This window comes from Sus scrofa, chromosome 3 (assembly GCF_000003025.6).
Source record: "Sus scrofa isolate TJ Tabasco breed Duroc chromosome 3, Sscrofa11.1, whole genome shotgun sequence".
NCBI lineage: Eukaryota > Metazoa > Chordata > Mammalia > Artiodactyla > Suidae > Sus > Sus scrofa.
In genome coordinates, this window is record NC_010445.4 from 92752752 (window position 1) to 92772700 (window position 19949).

General features: G+C 38.0%; 1 protein-coding gene across 1 annotated transcript in view; it reads left to right on the plus strand.

Moving 5' to 3' along the window:
* Positions 1 to 19949, plus strand: part of FBXO11 (F-box protein 11) — a 96222-nt gene that overhangs the window by 56350 nt on the left and 19923 nt on the right. Inside the window, exons 2-11 of the mRNA XM_003354838.5 lie at positions 9244 to 9371; positions 9497 to 9581; positions 10008 to 10152; positions 11702 to 11831; positions 13621 to 13704; positions 13784 to 13916; positions 14914 to 15020; positions 15105 to 15216; positions 15296 to 15402; positions 15483 to 15620. Coding sequence (XP_003354886.3) covers positions 9244 to 9371; positions 9497 to 9581; positions 10008 to 10152; positions 11702 to 11831; positions 13621 to 13704; positions 13784 to 13916; positions 14914 to 15020; positions 15105 to 15216; positions 15296 to 15402; positions 15483 to 15620 — 1169 coding nt within the window. The remainder of the gene's footprint in view (positions 1 to 9243; positions 9372 to 9496; positions 9582 to 10007; positions 10153 to 11701; positions 11832 to 13620; positions 13705 to 13783; positions 13917 to 14913; positions 15021 to 15104; positions 15217 to 15295; positions 15403 to 15482; positions 15621 to 19949) is intronic.

Here is a 19949-nt window from a genome sequence, read left to right on the forward strand (position 1 = left end):
ATTCCCATCACGGCGCAGCAGAAACAAATCCGACTAGGAACCATGAGGTTATGGGTTCGATCACTGGCCTTGCTCAGTGGGTTAAGGATCTGGCGTTGCCATGAGCTGTGATGTAGGTCACAGATGCAGCTCGGATCTAGCTTGGCCGTGGCTGTGGCGTAGGCCAGAGGCTACAGCTCCGATTAGACCCCTAGCCTCCACCCATGCTGCAGGTGCGGCCCTAAAGAGACAAAAAGACCAAAAAAGGAAAAAAAAAAATTTATCCTTCAAGAGGACTGATAAGAATTTAATAAGGATCTGTATGTATATGTGTGTATTGTCCAGTTAGGGATATTTCATAGTTTTATATGATTACATGTTGAGACGATAAATTTTAGATAAGTGGGTTAAATTATATTGAAATTAATTTCACTGATTTTTTAATGTAGCTGCTAGAAAATTTAAAATTATATATATATATATATGGATAACATTCTGTGATCTCTGATCAAAAACATTTTTTTCAGAGTTCCCGTCATGGCTCAGCGGAAGCAAATCTGGCTAATATCCACAAGGACACAGTTGGATCTGATGTTGCCGTGAGCTGTAGTGTAGGTTGCAGACGTGGCTTGGACTAGCATTGCTATGGCTGTAGCTGTGATGTAGGCCAGCGATTCAGCCCTTTGCCTGGGAACCTCCATGTGCCTCGGGTGTGGCCCTGAAAAGACCAAAAAAAAAAAAAGAACAGAATTTTAATAAATTTTTTTCAGCTACACCTGCAATATGCAGATGTAGTTCTTATTAGTCTTAGATTACAATATGACATCTGAATATTGGTGTTCTAATATTAGATGTAAAAGTGAAAGCTATAAAGTTTAAAAAAAATTAACAAAATATTATTTTGAGGTCTTATTTTTAGACTTTGCAACAATACCATAACTAGTGCTTTATGATTTCATGCTTCTTGGATTGGGCACAGTTTGGCAGCTATCATGGACCATTCACTTTATTCATTATTGCATTTATTTATGTAACAAACATTTTTTGGTTGCCTCATATGTGCCAGTCTATCTTAAGGAATACTCCATAATTTCGGGGGGAACAAAAAAATGGATATGCATGTAAATGAGTTTGCAGAGTTGGAGGTAGGAAGAAATGAAGTAGTTCCTATCTTGGTTTTTATTTTCTGTAGAATGGTATGTAAGATCACCTTAGCCCACCAGTAATGGTGGTTTCTGGGGAAAACCCCTTGAATTAAATAAAATTAAAGCATTCCCCATAGATGAGAATCAACATTTATTGAGTAGTTATTGGGTACTGAGTTGAACATGGAGGAAAAATACAGAATAGGGGCCTTGCCCTTAAAACTTATAATTTTGTTAGTAAAATATGGCTTATACTGAAAAACTAAATAACAAATAAGGTAGATGTGATATGGTAAAGAATATATGGTGTGTAAACAGTACTACAGTAGTTCAAAAATGAAGAGAACAGTAATGGGATTTTTTTCTATGTCTGTTTTGGGGGTTTTATTTAAACTTTCTTTTTGCGTCCTATTTATAATAGTGGCCAAGTGATCTTTACAGAATGACTCCGAAAAGATGAAGAGAACAGTAATGAGATTTTTTTGTGTCTGTTTAGGGGATTTTGTTTATTTTAAGCTTTCTCCTTTTGCTTCTTATTTACAATAGTGGCCAAGTGATCGTTAAAAGAATGACTCCTTTGTAAAATACCTTCTGGCATTGTATGTGATTCTCAGAAGAATCAGTGGTAATTTACTGTGAGAGCTGTATAGAAATTTAGTGCAGATTCTTTATCTCAGCGTGACTAAGAGTTTAATAGTATTTTACAGCTGAGCTTTGAGTGCTTTAGAACAGGACAATGTTTATGAATAGGAAGTTGAGATGACTGTGGCATTGCATGATTCAAATCACATAGTGTCATACACTTACTTGGTGTAAACTTGAGGTTGCACCTGAATTAACAAGCACCTTCTCTTTCCTGTTATCACCTCTGAACTCCTTACTTTTCAGTCCTTTAAATATTTGTTGTGTTAATGGAAAAGGAAAGATGAAGTCCAGGGTGGTGTCTGGGTAAGTATCTGTAATCATAAGCCATAGATTTTTAAATAGGAGTAGAGTGAGAGAATAGGATGTTATAGGATGAAAAGTTTGAGAATGTTCTTTTGAGGAGTTCCCGTCGTGGCACAGTGGTTAATGAATCCGACTAAGAACCATGAGGTTGCGGGTTCAATCCCTGCCCTTGCTCAGTGGGTTAACGATCCGGCATTGCCACAAGCTGTGGTGTAGGTCGCAGCTGCGGCTCGGATCCCGAGTTGCTGTGGCTCTGGCGTAGGCTGGCAGCTACAGCTCCGATTCGACCCCTAGCCTGGGAACCTCCATATGTGCTGGAAGTGGCCCAAGAAATGGCAAAAAGACAAAAAACAAAACAAAAAAAAGAATGTTCTTTTGAGTATTTTAGAAACTGACTATTCGCATGATAAACCAAGCTGACAGAGATACCACACCCATATGCATACATTCCAGAAACATATAGAAATTAAGACAAAACAAGAGCTAAATTGTAAATGCATAGCTAAACTCTAAGGAAGGAAAGAAGAGAAGGAAATTCCCAAGTTCCAGGAATAAGAGAAATCAAATTAAAGCCTTACATGGGAACTGATGCTAGTATGTGAAATACAACAAGGACCTTTTGGTCCTGAGTGTGTGTGTGTGTGTATGTATGTATGTATTCTAAAAGGTCTGGGGTGCAATTTTAGTGCATATGTGGGGAATGGAGATGTGGCCTTGGGCCTTTTTATAATAAAGCTAGCTCTGAGACCCAGGCATGCAGCCTAGAAACTAAAACAACCTACCTGATTGTGCATAGATTTTTAAAAGTGTCCAGTGATCTGTCTAAAGAGAATATAAGTGTTTGTGAAATGAATTAAAAGGGTAAAAAAAGGAAATGAAACATGATGAAGTAACAGACCAACATGAAAAAGAAAGAATAAGACTCAGAAGAAAACCAGATGAACATTCAGAAATTAAAAATATAATTGTGGCAATTGGCTTTAGATGGGTTAAATAGCATATTAGATATTCTTGCTTTCACTGAAAATGAAAGAAAATATAACAATAAATGTTTAAGAACTAAAGCTAAACTGTAATGACCCAAAAGTAAAAAGTTGAAAAAACAGAGTTGAAAAAAATGCTTAGCTGATGTAAAACAAAACAAAAAACCCTTAGGAAAATATCAGGCAAAAATAGATTTTGAAGGTGAAACATTGTTATGGATAAAGAGGGCCATTGCATAATGGTATGATGGAATAATTCACCAGGAAGAAATAATAATTTTGAGCCTTTATGTCTAAATAATATTATCTTTATGTCTATAAATAGTATATAAAACAAAATTTTATGTACTAAAAATGGAGTACCTAAAGATAGAGGGAAATTTTAACACATTTCCTTCAGAAGCCAACAGATAAATCAGACCACTGCTACCACCATCCCCAAGACATAAAATGGGAATTCTAAAATAAGATTTCCCATCACCTTAACTGAAAGAGTTTATATAGTTTTAAGACCGTTTCAGTCTGTGGAGTGAGAATCTCCTCTTGGATTTTTCTGTTGGTGAAGATGGCCCTTTAGTGCACTGACCATTCTTTTGCCTAAATATACCTCAGCCTCATGGCAAAGATCTACTAAAGTGGAGATTCAGTTATGTGTACTCTCTGGGGCACAGGTATAGTTTGAGAATGTTTTGGTTATGACAAAGAACAATCTAAGATTTGAGGAAATCAAGAGAAAAGAGAGGAGTTCTTGTCGTGGCTCAGTGGTTAACAAATCTGGATAGGAACCATGAAGTTGCAGGTTCGATCCCTGGCCTCGCTCAGTGGGTTAAGGATCCAGCATTGCCGTGAGCTGTGGTGTAGGTCACAGATGTGGCTCAGATCCCACGTTCTAGTGGCTCTGGAGTAGGCTGGCGGCTACAGCTCCAATTCGACCCCTAGCCTGGGAACCTCCGCATGCCACGAGTGTGGCCCTAGAAAAGACAAAAAAGAGAGGGAGAGAGAGAAAAGAGAACCTTTTTTTTTTTTTTTTTTTTTTTTTTTGTCTTTTTAAGCCCGCACTCACAGCATATGGAGGTCCCCAGTTGTCTGGGGGTGGAATTGGAGCTGTAGCTGCTGGCCTATGCCAGAGCTCATAGCAGCACTGGATCCTTAACCTTCAGAGGGAGGCCGGGGATCGAACCTGCACCCTCATGAATGCTAGTCATACTCGTTTCTGCTGAGAACATTTTGCTGAGTGTGTGCTGCTGGAAAACTGTCTCACAAGTCATAGAGAATTCAGGGAGAAAATGGAGTCATCCAAATCATTTATTGTTATCCAACTGTATACATAGGGCACTTTAGAGTCACTAATAAAAGGAAATGCCCACCTACCCCCCCAAACTGAAATAATTCAAGATAGATTGTATCATCTTTAAGAGAAATATAGACTTCAAGGATTTTGTAAAAATAAAAATTTTGGCAGCAATAAAAAAGTAAAAACATAGAATATTTGGACAACACAATTAACAAATGTGTTTAAAACTTATACTATCCAGAAAAATAGAATGTAGACTCCTTTCAAGCACACATGAAATTAACCATATATTAAACTACAATGAGGTGACTCCACAAATACCCAAGCATATTACACTGGCTGTTTTCTAACTACAGTGTAGTGCATAGAAAACTTGCCAGGGCTTTCCAAGATTCATTTGAAAGTGATATTAATAGAACAATAATTACATAAAATAATAATAGCTAGAATACTTAATATGAGCCAGGCATACTGCTGAGTGTTTTGCATATATTACTCTATTTAAATACTTTCAGCAGTCATATAAATTATAAGATACTGTTACCATCTTTCTAGATGGGAATATGTAGTCTTAAAAATTAAGCCCAGGAGTTCCCGTTGTGGCGCAGTGGTTAACAAATCTGACTAGGAACCATAAGGTTGCAGGTTCGATCCCTGGCCTTGCTCAGTGGGTTAAGGATCCGGTGTTGCCCTGAGCTGTGGTGTAGGTCGCAGACGTAGCTCGGATCCCGAGTTGCTGTGGCTGTGGTGTAGGCCGGCGGCTGCAGCTCTGATTAGACCCCCTAGCCTGGGAACCTCCATATGCCAAGGGAAGCAGCCCTAGAAAAGCCCCCCCCCCCAAAAAAAGTCTATAGTTGGAAAAAAACTTTTTATTTGATTTGATTTTTTTTAATTAATTTTTTTTTAATTTTTTTTTGTCTTTTTTGCCATTTCTTGGGCCACTTGGGCAGCATATGCAGGTTCCCAGGCTAGGGGTCTAATCGGAGCTGTAGCCGAGGGCCTATACCAGAGCCACAGCAACTTGGAATCCGAGCCTAGTCTTCGACCTATACCACAGCTCACGGCAACACCGGATCCTTAACCCACTGAGCAAGGCCGGGGATCGAACCCTCAACCCCATGGTTCCTAGTCGGATTCATTAACCACTGAGCCACAATGGGAACTCCAAAAACTTGTTTTTAAATACACTATTTTACAACCCCCCTACCTTTGAAAAACACCTTTATTATTATAAAATAAAGCCAGATAAAGAAGCTCACACAAAACAAATGTATAATTTATTGAATTTTTGTTAAAGTTTGTAATGTAATACCAATAGGTAAAGAAGTAGAACTTTACCAGCATAAGCCTTTTAAGTGCCCCATTCTTTGCTTCCCCATAAAAAGCATTTTAATTGTTACCAGTTTCTGGCTTTCTTTATACTTTTAGTAGTGTAGTATTCTGAACATTATGCTTTATTTTTGCTTATTTTTGCCCATCTTTTTCCCCACAGAGGTTACTTGTTGGAAAAAAATGGTATAGTTTGATCTTTTAGAGTTTCTAACAGGTTTGGTCAGATTGAGATCAGATGGTTTTAGCAAATTTTGTAGGTGTGTTGTGTGCTTTAATCAGGAGACATACAATGTCTGGTGGTTTTTCTTTTTGTTGTATTAGGACTATTGATACTCTGTGGTTAAATCCATTAACTCTTTGGAGATTATAAATTTTGATTATTTCTAATTTTATTATTTCATTTATTGCTGGAATGTTTCTGTAAAGAAGCTTCCCTTCATCTAATACTTGGTTACCTGGTGGTTCAGTTTATATAAGAGAGGAAGAGTAAATGTTTTGTTACGTTTTGTTTTTATTATATTCCAGTTTTCACAATGATGGATTGGTTTTCACTAGACTCTTTCAAAGATGCTTTGATGGAGTTCCCATCGTGGCTCAGTGGTTAAGGAATCCGACTAGGAACCATGTGGTTGCAGGTTCGATCCCTGGCCTTGCTCAGTGGGTTGACGATCCAGCGTTGCTGTGAGCTGTGGTGTAGGTTGCAGATGTGGCTCGTAACACGCGTTGCTGTGGCGTAGGCCGGTGGCTACAGCTCCGATTATACCCCTAGCCTGGGAACCTCCATATGCCGCGGGAGCCGCCCAAGAAATGGCAAAAAAAAAAGTTAAAAAAATAAATAAATAGGGACTTCCTGTTGTGGCACAGTGGTTAATGAATCCGACTAGGAACCATGAGGTTGCGGGTTCGTTCCCTGGCCTTGCTCAGTGGGTTAACGATCTGGCGTTGCCATGAACTGTGGTATAGGTCGAAGACTAGGCTCGGAACCCGAGTTGCTGTGGCTCTGGCATAGGCCAGCAGCTACAGCTCTGATTCAACCCCTAGCCTGGGAACCTCCGTATGCTGTGGGAGGGGCCCTAGAAAAAGGCAAAAAGACAAACCAATCAGTCAATCAATCAATTAAAGATGCTCTGAAACCTTTTTGTCTGTTCATGTCCTTAGCCTAGTTTCTGTTGAATTGTCAGTCTTTTCCATATTGGTTTGTAGCACTCAGATATAATAATGAAATTACCCTTTTGTGACATGTGTCACAAATATATCTTCCTAATTGTGTTGCTTCTTTTGACTATGTTTATATTTTCATTTTCACGCATAATTTTTAAATGTTAAAATATCACTCAAATTTATTAGTTTGTTTCTAAATAATCCAAATTTAGGAAAGAGTTTATAGAAGTACAGTACAAATAAGTTTATTTTGTCCCCAAACCCTTCAAGAATAAGTTCCCAGCCTTTGTCACTTCCTATTACTTTAGTGTATAATTTCTTAGAAAAAGGGATATTCTCCTAAATAACCATATTACACCTATTAAAATCAGAAAGTTAACATTGGGAGTTCCTGTTGTGGCACAGCAAAAGCAATCCAACTAGTATCCATGTGGATGCGAGTTCAGTACCTGGCCTCAATCACTGGGTGGGGGATCTGGCGTTGCCATGAGTTGTGTTGTAGGTCACAGACATGGCTTGGATCCTGCATTGTTGTGGCTGTGGGTGTAGGCCTGCAGCTGTTGCTCTGATTTGACCCCTAGCCTGGGAACTTTCATATGCCACAGGTGCAGTCCTAAAAAGCAACAACAACAAAAAAGTTAACATTGACACATTACTATTTTCTAATTTTTAAACCCCCACTTCAAGTTTTAGTGTCCTTCAATCTGAACAGTTCTTTAGGCTTTCCTTGACTTTCATGACAGACAATTTGAAGATTATTCAAAACAATTTAGAACTAATTCAGGTTTGTTCTGATATTTCCTCATAATTAGATTTAGGTTATGCATCTCTGTCAGGAATATCATAAAAGTGATTCTGTGATCTTGTATGCTCCCAAGTGCCGCACAGTTTCAGTTTGTCCTAATAATGACGATGTTCACTTTGATCACTCGATTAAGACAGTATATGATGGCAGCTCTACACTGTTTTTACCTTTCTTAACTAATATTTTGTGTGTGGGGGGGATGTTTTAAACATCCTATTCCTTATCAAACTTTACATTTATTTATTCATTTATTTATAGTAGTATGAATACAGTTGTTTCCATTCAGTGGATTATAATCCCTTTGCTATCATAATAAATATTGATGCTTCATTGTAATTTTGCTAGTGGGTGACCACTCAGGCTGACTTTGACAGGGCCTCATCATCCTTTGAGCACTTTCATGTTTTTACCACAGGATATTCCAGGCTCATCTTGTATTTCCCCTGACCTGGAATCAACCATTTCTTCAAGGAACCCTTATTCCTTTTATTAAAAAATATTCAAGGAGTTCCTGTCATGGCGCAGTGGTTAATGAATCTGACTAGGAACCATGAGGTGACAGGTTTGTTCCCTGCCCTCGCTCAGTGGGTTAAGGATCCGGTGTTGCTGTGAGCTGTGGTGTAGGTCGCAGATGCGGCTTGGATCCCACATTGCTGTGGCTGTGGCTGTGGCGTAGGCCGGTGGCTACAGCTCCAATTCGACCCCTAGCCTGGGAACCTCCATATGCTATGGGAGTGGCTCAAGAAAAGGCGAGGAAAGAAAAAAAGAAAGAAAGAAAGAAAAATATTCAAGAAATTCCCTGATGGCCTAGCAGTTAAGGATCTGCCATTGTCGCTGCTGTGCCACAGGTTTGCTCCCTAGCCCAGAAACTTCCACATGCTGTGGGCAAAGCCAAAAAAAAAGAAAGAAAGAAAAGTATTCATTAGCAAAGATCCAAATGCTCGTCATGCTCATTGCTGTTGGAGTGGAATTGCTTCCGGTCTTTGTCAGTGATCAGAGCTAGGGAATTTTCACATGTAAATCCAATCCATATAGATTTCTGAACATCTATATCTATGCCTGTGTTTATCCATCTATTAAAAACAATGAGTTCACGGAGTTCCCTTGTGGCACTGTGTTAAGGATCAAATGTTGTCACTGCAGCCATCACTACTGTGGTGTGGGTTTGATTCCCTGGCCTAGAAACTTCTACATGTCTCAGGCATGGCCAAACAACAACAACAAAACAAAGCAAAAACAAGGTTCCCATTGTGGCTCAAAAGATCAAGGAACCAACATTGTCTCTGTGAGGATGCAGGTTAGATCCCTGGCCTCATTGAGTGGATCCTTAATCTGGTGTTGCTGTGAGCTGTGGCATATGTGGGCTGGCAGCTACAGCTCTGATTTCAGCCTGGCCCAGGAGTTTCTCTATCCCAAAGGTGCGGCTGATATTAAACACACACACACACACACACACACACACACACACACACACACACACTCAACTATATCTCCCACCTAAAAAAAGCTTATGAGGTTTTTTTCAGTTCAGTGTATCCATAGAGGTTTTCTTTAAAATGGGTATCATTTTTCATATTTTTTTTTTGTTTATAACAGATGATGATGTACCTGCAGATATGGTTGCAGAAGAATCAGGTCCTGGTGCACAAAATAGTCCATACCAACTTCGTAGAAAAACTCTTTTGCCAAAAAGAACAGCGTGTCCTACAAAGAGCAATATGGAGGTAAGTTAAATGTAACTGCTTTTTTTCTGTGTAATGAAAGTATTGTTTTAAACAAAGTCATTTTTTAGAAGTAATGATTATGGTAAAAAATACTTTCTTAACTAGTTTTCATTTTGTTTTTGAAGGGTGCTTCAACTTCAACTACAGAAAACTTTTTTGGTCATCGTGCAAAACGTGCAAGAGTCTCTGGAAAATCACAAGATCTATCAGGTATTTTCTATGAGAAAGCTAAGGAATGGGGTCAAGTAATTCTTTTAAAATTTTTGTTTGCTACAAAAAAAATTAAATTAAAATGTAGTTTATTTGTACATTGGAGATTGAGAAAGTGATTATTACAGAATAAACATAAAACCCTCACCTCCATCTTTGGATTTTTGTATAAAAATCCTTTTTGTATATTTATTTGTAACCAGTTTCTGAAATGGTACATACTAGTTAAAAGAGTGAATACTGTTAGGTCAAGATAAAAGATAAGTGTGTATCATTTATGAAAGCAAATGTTTATAAAATGATTTTCAACAAAAAAATAAAAGCGTTCATTAGATAAAATGGAAATTGTGCCCTTTAAATAATGAGAAAGTCTTTGCTAGGACAACAAATACATTATTTATATTGTGTTTGTTGATCTTTTTATAGCTGCACCTGCTGAACAGTATCTTCAGGAGAAACTGCCAGATGAAGTGGTTCTAAAAATCTTCTCTTACTTGCTGGAACAAGATCTTTGCAGAGCAGCTTGTGTGTGTAAACGCTTCAGTGAGCTTGCTAATGATCCAATTTTGTGGTAAGTGGAAAATTTATTTCTTATTATCTTAGGATATTTTAGTTGCTGCCCAAAATGCTAAAGATGGTAGGAAAGTCAGTGTAAGTTGATGGTTACAGTTAAATAGAATAAGTAGAATGCTTATAAATGCCAAATTCAGGTTAGCTGCTTATTACAAATGTGGGTTGTCAGTCCAGGCAGAGTTTATAAAACTGTAAAGTATTTTTTCTGTTTTTTATCGGTTAAAAGTGATTGAGTGATGATGGGAAATGCTTTTCATCTAATTGCTTTTTAGAAACAACTAATCTAATTTAAAGAGCTAATTAATTAAATCTAATAGTCTAGTAAAAATGTAGATTTTGTACATTCTTTTTTTTTTTTTTTTTTTGTCTTTTTGTCTTTTTGCCATTTCTTGGGCCGCTGCCAAGGCATATGGAAGTTCACAGGCTAGGGTCTAATCCGAGCCATAGCCACTGGCCTGTGCCAGAGCCACAGCAACACGGGATCCGAGCTGCATCTGCGACCTACACCACAGCTCATAGCAACGTCGGATCCTTAACCCACTGAGCAAGGCCAGGGATGGAACCCAAAACCTCATGGTTCCTAGTCAGATTCGTTAACCACTGAGCCACGGCGGGAACTCCTTATACGTTACTTTTGAAAAATAGTTTTGACAGTTGTATTCATGAACCTTAAAATACACATGCTCTTTGACCCAGCAGTTCCACTTCTGAAAATTTGTTTACCCTATGTACAGATTTTTTATAATAGCATAGTAAATAGTGAGGCAAAATTAGAAATTATCTAAATTTCTAGCAATAAATGAATGGACTAAAAATAATGTAGTGACTACTGGGAGGCTGTGATAGAATCATTAACCATGATTTTCACAGCTTTTTTAGTAACATGGGAAAATACCATGTTATAAAAAGTAAAAACAGAATACAAAATTGTATATGCTATATAATCACAACTATAGTAAATGAAACTGTAGCTAAAAAGACTAGAAGGAAATACAGTATGCTCTTAACAGTGAATATATTGAAAGTATAGGTTATCTCTATACTTTTCTGTATTTTACAACAGCTATATGTATTACTTCTATGGTACTCAAAATAAGGTACACCTTAAATTTAAGAAATAAAAGTATATTTGTGTTAGAAAAGAAAAAAGAAAGAGCAGAAGAAGAAACATTTTGCTTTCAGGAAGTGATAATAGTTAATGTTACTCCACTTCTAAGATTTTATGCTTCTTGATAGGATGTAAATGAAGCATCATAGTTATTTTTCATTATTGACAATAATCATTTTAAGTTATAACTGTATGAAGCTTACAATAAAGATGGCTTTTATTCCCCCTGAACTAAACAAATTTTAAAGAATTCACACTTCTTACTGTTTTGGGTGGACTGTTTTTTTATATACAGTTATGTTGTTTTAGGAAAAAATTATATTTTTATATTTAAAATTCTGCTCTTTTATATTCTTATAAGTTTTGAGTCTTCAAATAATTTTTATAGTTGTTTAAAGGACATTTTATGAAAAATTCTTTAATTCCTTTCCCCCTTCAGGAAACGATTATACATGGAAGTATTTGAATATACCCGCCCTATGATGCATCCTGAACCTGGCAAATTCTATCAGATTAATCCAGAAGAATATGAACATCCAAATCCTTGGAAAGAGAGTTTCCAGCAGTTGGTATGAAGTATAAATCAAAAACATTAACTTACATTAGATTTTTTTTTTTTCTTTTCAGGGCGGCATATGGAGGTTCTCAACCTAGGGTTCAAATAGGAACTGTCACTGCAGGCCTATGCCATAGCAATGCAGAATCCGAGCCATGTCTGCAACCTGCACCACAGCTTACAGCAACACCAGATCCCTGACCCACTGAGTAACACCAGCGATCGAACCTGCATCCTCATGGATACTAGTTAAGATTTGCTTCCATTGTGCCGCAACGGGAACTCCCTATATTCAATATTTTTAAATAAAAACTCCTTTTTTTCTTTTTTGCTTTTTAGGGCCGCACCCACGGCATATAGAGGTTCCCAGGCTAGGGGTCTAATTGGAGCTACAGCTGCCGGCCTACACCATGGCCACAGCAATGCCAGATCCAAGCCGTGTCTGCGACTCACACCACAGCTCACAGCATTGCCCAATCCTTAACCCACTGAGCAAGGCCATGGATCGAACCCGCAACCTCATGGTTCCTAGTCGGATTTGTTTCTACTGAGCTGCGGCAGGAACTCCTAAAAATTCCTTTTTTATTTTTATTTTTTGTCTTTTTAGGGCCACACCCACAGCATATGGAGGTTCCCAGGCTAGGTTTTGAATAGGAGCTGTGCCCACCTATGCCACAGCCACAGCAGCACGTGATCTAAGCCACATCTGTACCCTACACCACAGCTCACGGCAACACTGAATTCCCAACCCACTGAGTGAGGCCAGGGATCAAACTGCATTCTCATGGGTGCTGGTCAGGTTTGTTTCCACTGTGCTACAGTAGGAACTCCCTGTATTAGTTATTTTTAAATAAAAATTCCTTTTTTAGGAATTCCCGTCCTGGCGCAGCAGAAATGAATCCAACTAGGAACAGACATGGCTCAGATCTGGTGTTGCTATGGCTCCAGCGTAGGCTGGCGGCTACAGCTCCAGTTAGACCCCTAGCCTGGGAACCTCCATGTGTCGCGGGTGCGGCCCTAAAAAAAAAAATTCTGTCTTTAAAATATAAACTCAAGAATAGGTTTTAGAGTTCCCTGGTGGCTCAACAAGTTAGGAATCTGTCATAATTGCTGCTGTGGCTCGAGTTTGATCCTTGGCCCAGGAACTAGTGCGTGTTGCAGGCACAGCCAAAAACAAAAAACAAAAAGAATAGGTTTCAAGCCAATGGACGTTTATCAACAAACAGAAGATTCAACAATTCATTTCACTACTGAGTATTTATTAATAATTTAAACAGTAGCAATAAGATCAGTTGCCTAAGAGTAGTTATTACTTTCCATGGATCAATTTGAACTTATATTTAAATTACTAGTGTTGAGTAGTTATTTAAAGTTTCACAACTTAATTTTCATATGGTCCTTTATGAATGGTTCTCAACTTGGGGGTGCTTTTGCTCCACCGGGGATGTTTGGCAGTGTGCAGAGACACTTTGGGTTGTCACAGCTGGAGAAGAGACTGCTACTGCTATCTAGTTAACAGAGTCCAGGGATGCCTCTGTTAACTACAGTGCACGAGAGAGCCCCAACAAAGAATTATCTGTCCCAAAATATCACTAGTGCTGAGGTTGACAAATTTTGTCCTGCTATGGGATATTACAAGTCATAAGCTATTTCATATTTTACATTGCAGTATGCAACAGAAAATTAATTGAACCAATAATTGTTTTTGATAATTAATAAAAAAGACCATACAGTACTAAAATAACTTGGACTATAGTGTTTATATTAGTAGTCAGTGTTTTTGTTTGTGTTTGATGTTTTAGTATAAAGGTGCACATGTAAAGCCAGGATTTGCTGAACATTTCTACAGTAACCCTGCAAGATATAAAGGAAGAGAAAATATGTTGGTATGTTTGATTTGTATTTTTCAGAGATTTAAAATGGTGACCTTACAGTTCTATACTGACACTTTTTTTTTTTTTTAAGTATTATGATACAATTGAAGATGCCCTTGGTGGCGTACAAGAAGCTCATTTTGATGGACTTATCTTTGTTCATTCTGGAATATATACTGATGAATGGATATATATTGAATCTCCAATCACCATGATTGGTGCAGGTATTTTGAAATGCATTGTCATTAAGATTTTAACATTTTACTTACATGATGGGTTTTTTAAATGCTTAGGTGACTTAATATCCAGATGAACGTTGATAATACCTTAATCGTAGCAAAAAAATAGGAAATATCATATTTATTTTATATGATGGAAATGAAAACTTCAAAGTTCAGAAATTGTAATTGTACCTATTTCTTTTTTTAGATGTATATATTCCTTGATGTTGTTATTCCCTTTGTCCAACTGCTTTAGTTGTTCGTTAAGGAGAGAAAAATATTTTATTTGTTAATTTTGTCTTTTTGGGGAGGATAATTTTGTCTTTTATTAATACAGATACTGATATTTTTATTACTGTGTTTTTAATGAAACAAATGTACTTTTAAAATACTTGGTATATTGATTCAAAGCTGTTTTTATGTTCAGGTTTCTGAGTATAAATGTAGTGTTTGTTGAACACTGATAAGTTATTTGAAGATTTATGCTATCTTTGGCATTTTTTTAAGGATACAGTAGTACACAGACCATTTTATTAGAAGTATTATTACTCATGCATTTGAATGTAATGGTACTCAAAAACACCTATGTTAAGTATGACTGCCTGTATGAAGGCCAATGAAATATAGTTATCTATCTGGTAAAATGAATATTAATCCTATCTACTCAATACTAAGATTCTTTAAAAGTTCCCTCATTAGGAGTTCCCTGGTAGCTTGCAGGTGGAGGATCCAGTCAATGTTTTTATGGCTGTGGCTCCAGTCACTGCCATGGTATGGGTTTGATCTTTGGCTCAGGAACTTCTGTACGTCACAGGTGTGGCTGAAAAAGGAAAAAAAGTTTTCTTTGCAAAAAAAAGTCCTCAATTTAAAAACAGTAAAAAGACTTCTACTGAATTATTAGTTTCATGGCAGAGTACTTCTGCTCTTTAAAGAAGTATTTTTAAATTTCCATTTCATCTGTCTCATAAAGGTAATGTGCTTTTAAATATTTTCTTCACAGCACCTGGAAAAGTAGCAGACAAAGTTATAATTGAAAACACTAGAGATTCAACCTTCGTATTTATGGAAGGTTCTGAGGATGCTTATGTTGGATATATGACAATAAGGGTAAGAAATTAAAATTTTTAAGTATATGTATGTAAATCATTAAGGCATTGCTTGTTTAATTCACACAAAATTTCTACTTTTCAGTTTAACCCTGATGACAAATCTGCTCAACACCACAATGCACACCACTGCTTAGAGATTACAGTAAATTGTAGCCCTATTATTGATCACTGTATCATCCGAAGTACTTGTACAGGTTAGTGTTCCTCTTACGTTTTATTATAAAATGAGTCACTGTCACCTGGTGGGTTTCTAGTTAATTCTTTGTCTTACAGTTGGCTCTGCAGTATGTGTTAGTGGTCAAGGAGCGTGTCCCACTATCAAGCACTGTAACATCAGTGACTGTGAAAATGTTGGACTTTATATAACAGATCATGCACAGGTATTTTTCAGTTTTGTCTTTTTTCTTTGCTAATTTTTTTTTTAGCACTACTAATGTTTGTTTGTGGTTGATTGTTGTAGGGAATATATGAGGATAATGAAATTTCCAATAATGCTTTAGCTGGGATTTGGGTTAAAAATCATGGAAACCCGATCATTAGAAGAAATCATATTCATCATGGACGTGATGTTGGTGTCTTCACATTTGATCATGGCATGGTAAGAGCATTTCTTCTTAATAGAAAAAGTGACTCATGTCAGTTAAATTTCAAATAGGCTTCAGCATTTTTTTCATCACCAAACTGTATGAATTGAAGAATATAGGTTTTAAAAAGATTTCAGAAGTTTCCATCGTGGCTCAGTGGTTAACAAATTCGACTAGTATCTGTGAGGATTCGGGTTCGAGCCCTGGTCTCAATGGGTTAAGGACCCAGTGTTGCTGTGAGCTGCGGCTGGGCTCGGATCCTGCGTTGCTATGTCCACGGCGTAGGACAATGGTTATAGCTCCGATTCGACCCCTAGGGAACCTCCATATGCCACCAGTTCAGCCCTAAAAAGCCAAAAGAAACAAAAAAAGAAAACAAAAAGATTTCAGTATAATATTTTTAAATCAGTATGTAATATCGATTCTCTGAATTCATGAATCTAACATTACATACATGTAGAGAAAGTGGAATCCTTAGGGAATTAATGTGATCTCTGAGGGGAGTAAGTTCTAATCCAGTAGCTCTCAAATGTAAATATGCATAAAAACCACCCAGAATATAGTAAATCAGAATTTTTAAGGATGGGGCTCAGGATATGCCCGTTTTTTTTTTTTTTTTTTTTTGGGCCCCACCCATGGCATATGGAAGTTTCTGGGCCGGGGATCAAACCCGTGCCTCAGCAGAGACAATACCAGATCCTTAACCCCCTGTGCCACAGCAGCAACTCCAGGATATGCATTTTTAATAAACACCATAGGTGAGTTTAATGTAGGTTGTCTGTAGACTACCCTTTGAGAAGCAGTAGTTCACCATTTGATTTCCATTTTCTTCCTCTTAATTTTTTTTTTTAAACTGGTAGAACTTTTTTTTTTTTTTGTCTTGTCTTTTTAGGGCCGCACCTGCGGCATATGGAGGTTCCCAGACTTAGGGGTCCATTCGGAGCTGTTGCTGCCAGCCTATGCCAGGGCCACAGCAACACAGATCCAAGCCGCATTTGCAACCTACACCACAGCTCACAGCAACGCCAGATCTTTAACCCACTGAGCAAGGCCAGGGATCAAACCTGCAACCTCATGGTTCCTAGTCAGATTCGTTTCCGCTGTGCCATGATGGGAACTCCAACTGGTAGAACTTTAGTAAGAAATACAATGATGATAATATATTGATTCTAAAACTGTTATGTAGCAGGTAATTAGGCATCTTTATGGATCATACTGTGTTTTAGATACTACCAGGTCATTTTCCACAGTTTTTAGAGATAAGACCTTTTGAGCTCTCTTAGGCCGCTATTTCAAAATAATGTTCTTGGGTGCCTAGTTAGGTATTCTTTTCATTTAACGTCTGATTTTTGTTGAAGTATTTTTTAAGTGCTAGTACAGCATTGACAACACTTTTTGTTAAGGAATTAGATAGGATAGGAGATGGTGACAGGGCATGGTGATGTTTTGTTGCTATTATATGATCATTAACCGGCAATTTAGCAGTGTCAGATATCATATACAGATTGTAGATTTGTGGACATTCCCTTATGGCGCAGCAGGTTGGGCATCCAGCATTACTGTAGCTGTGGCACAGATCGAAAATATGGCATGGGTTTGACCTCTGGCCTAGAAACTTCCATATGCACTGGGTGTACCCCTCCTCCCCCCAAAAAAATCCCATTGTTAGTTTGCTAAGGACATTTTTCATTTTTATTGTTTGTGCCTAAAACCTTAATGTAGAACTCTTTTTCAAAACTGAACTAGACCATGAAGAGTAAGTACCCTTTTATCAAATTCTGATTAGACTTAAAACTTAAATAGCTTCAGACCACCTGATTCATTATATTCTTGGGGTAGCTGTAACCTGGGAAAAACAGTTCACCTAAAACTCAAGGTATATATAGTTGGGGCCTTTGGATGAGAAAGCACAGTGGTGATGATCACTTGCTTCCCCAGCTAGAATTTAAAACCTGACATTATCTTGTGAATTTTAGCTCTTTTTACAAAGGAGTGGGTAGGGGAGTTTCGGGAATTAGGGTATCTGGGCAAAAGTGTGGAGGCTCTCCAAACCTAAGAGTCTTAAGAAGCTCTCTTCCCTTAGAGTCTCGTATTGGCTGTAGTTTTTTTTTTTTTTTTTTTAGGGATGCACCCGCGATATATGAAAGTTCCCAGGTCAAATTGGAGCTGCAGCTGCTGGTCTGCACTACAGCCACAGCCACCTGGGAATCTGAGCTATGTCTGTGACCTACACTGCAGCTTGATGCAGATCCTTAACACACTGAGTGAGGCCAGGGATGGAACCTGCATCCTCATGGATACTAGTCAGGTTCGTTACCTCTGAGTCACAACAGGAACTCTGGCAATAACTCTTAAATAGAACTCATATTAATATTTTATGGAATCCTATAGGTAGATATTTTCCATTAAGGATGGATGAGGAGGGAGTTCCCTGGTGGGTCAGTGGGTTAAGGATCTGGCATTATCACTGCTGTGGCTGGGTTTGATCCTTGGCCTAAGAACTTCTGCATGCCATGGATGTGGCCAAAAAAAAAAAAAAAAAAAAAAAAGGATTGATAAAGAGATTTGTAAAGTATTACAGATTTATAAGGGGAAAAAGCACATCCTGGACCTATCATCTGTTTTAGAATTGTGTTTTAGAGTATCTTCAAAATCCTTTTGGTAGAATGTTCTTCTATTCCAAGTATTCTTTGTGTTGGCAGCCCATGATTGATAGAATGACATCATTAAAGCTAACCTTGTTAAAATTTGACTTTTTTTTTTTTTAAAGAACTTCAGAGAACATCAGAGTATGTATTTAAACAAGTTTCTGTACTATTATCTTATTTTTTTTTAAATTTTTTTTTTTAGGGCTGCTCCCTTGGCATATGGAAGTTCCCCGGCTAGGGGTCGAATCAGAGCTACACCTCCTGGCCTACACCATAGTCACAGAAATGCCAGGTCCAAGTGGTGTCTGCAACCTACACTGCAGCTCACAGCAACGCCATATCCTTAACCCACTGAGCGAAGCCAGGGATAGAACCCATGTCCTCATGGATACTAGTTAGGTTTGTTTCCACTGAACCACAACAGGAGCTTCTATGTCTTTAAATATATTCATATTAATTGTTTTTTTTCCTCTGAAATTATCTTTCTTTTTACTTGTCTGTGACCTACTTAGAATTGAAATTCCTGGAATTCCTATGGTAGCACAGTGGTAACAAATCCACTGGTATCCATGGGGACTCAGGCTCGATCCCTGGCCTTACTCAGTGGGTTAAGGATCCAGCGTTGCTGTGAACTGCAGTGTAGATCACAGATATGGCTTGGATTCTGGTGTTACTGTGGCTGTGGCATAGGCCAGCACTGTAGCTCAGATTTAACCCCTAGCCTGGGAACTTCCACATGCCAAGGGAGCGGCCCTAAAAAGCTTAAAAAAAAAAAAAAAAATGAAGAAAAATGTAAACTCCTGTATTTGTAAGAATGAATCATAAAAGAACTTCTACTCTTTATTTATTTTAAAGAATTAATGTTTTTGGAGTTCCTCAGTGGCCTAGTGGTTAAAGATTGGTGTTGTCACTGCTGTGGTGCAGGTTTGATCCCTGGCCCAGGTGTTACCACTACAGTGGCTTGGTGCACTCCTGTGACACTGGTTCAGTCCCTGGCCTGGGAACTTCTACATGCTACAGGTACATTCGAAAAAAAAGATGAGATCTTTCTTTTTCTTTTACATAACCACAGTGCCAGTCTCCTGAAAGTAATTTTTCTATCAATGATTACAGTTCCCCAATTCCTTTTAATAGTCAATCTATTGCAGTGTTGTTTTCATAAAATAGGGAGTTCCTGTTGCGGTTCAGCAGGTCACAAACCTGACTGGTATCCATGAGGATATGGGTTCGATCTCTGGCCTTGCTCAGTGCATTAAGGATCTGGCATTGCCATGAGCCGTGGTGTAGGTCACAGACATGGCTCAGATCCCTAGTTGCTGTGGCTGTGGAGTAGGTTGGCAGGTGCAGCTCTGAACCTGCACTCTGGACCTCTGGTCCAGGAATTTCTATGAGGTGCAGATTCGGTCCTTAAAAAAAAAACAAACCTAAATACCATATCAATGCCAAATTGTTATAACATTTTTGAGACATTTATTCTGTTTGTGAATTTAACTCATGATAGGTTGACAAGTGACTGACTATGTCAAAATATGGTTGTCCTCTCCCCTCATTTCACTTTACGTTGGATAGTCCCCCTTAGATAGGACATAGAAGTTTTGGATGACAGCAGTGGCATGTTAGTGCATTTTCTTCTTCAGATTTACTTCTTGTGCCAGTTATTTCTTTTCTTTTTTTTTTTTTTTTTTTTTTTTTTGT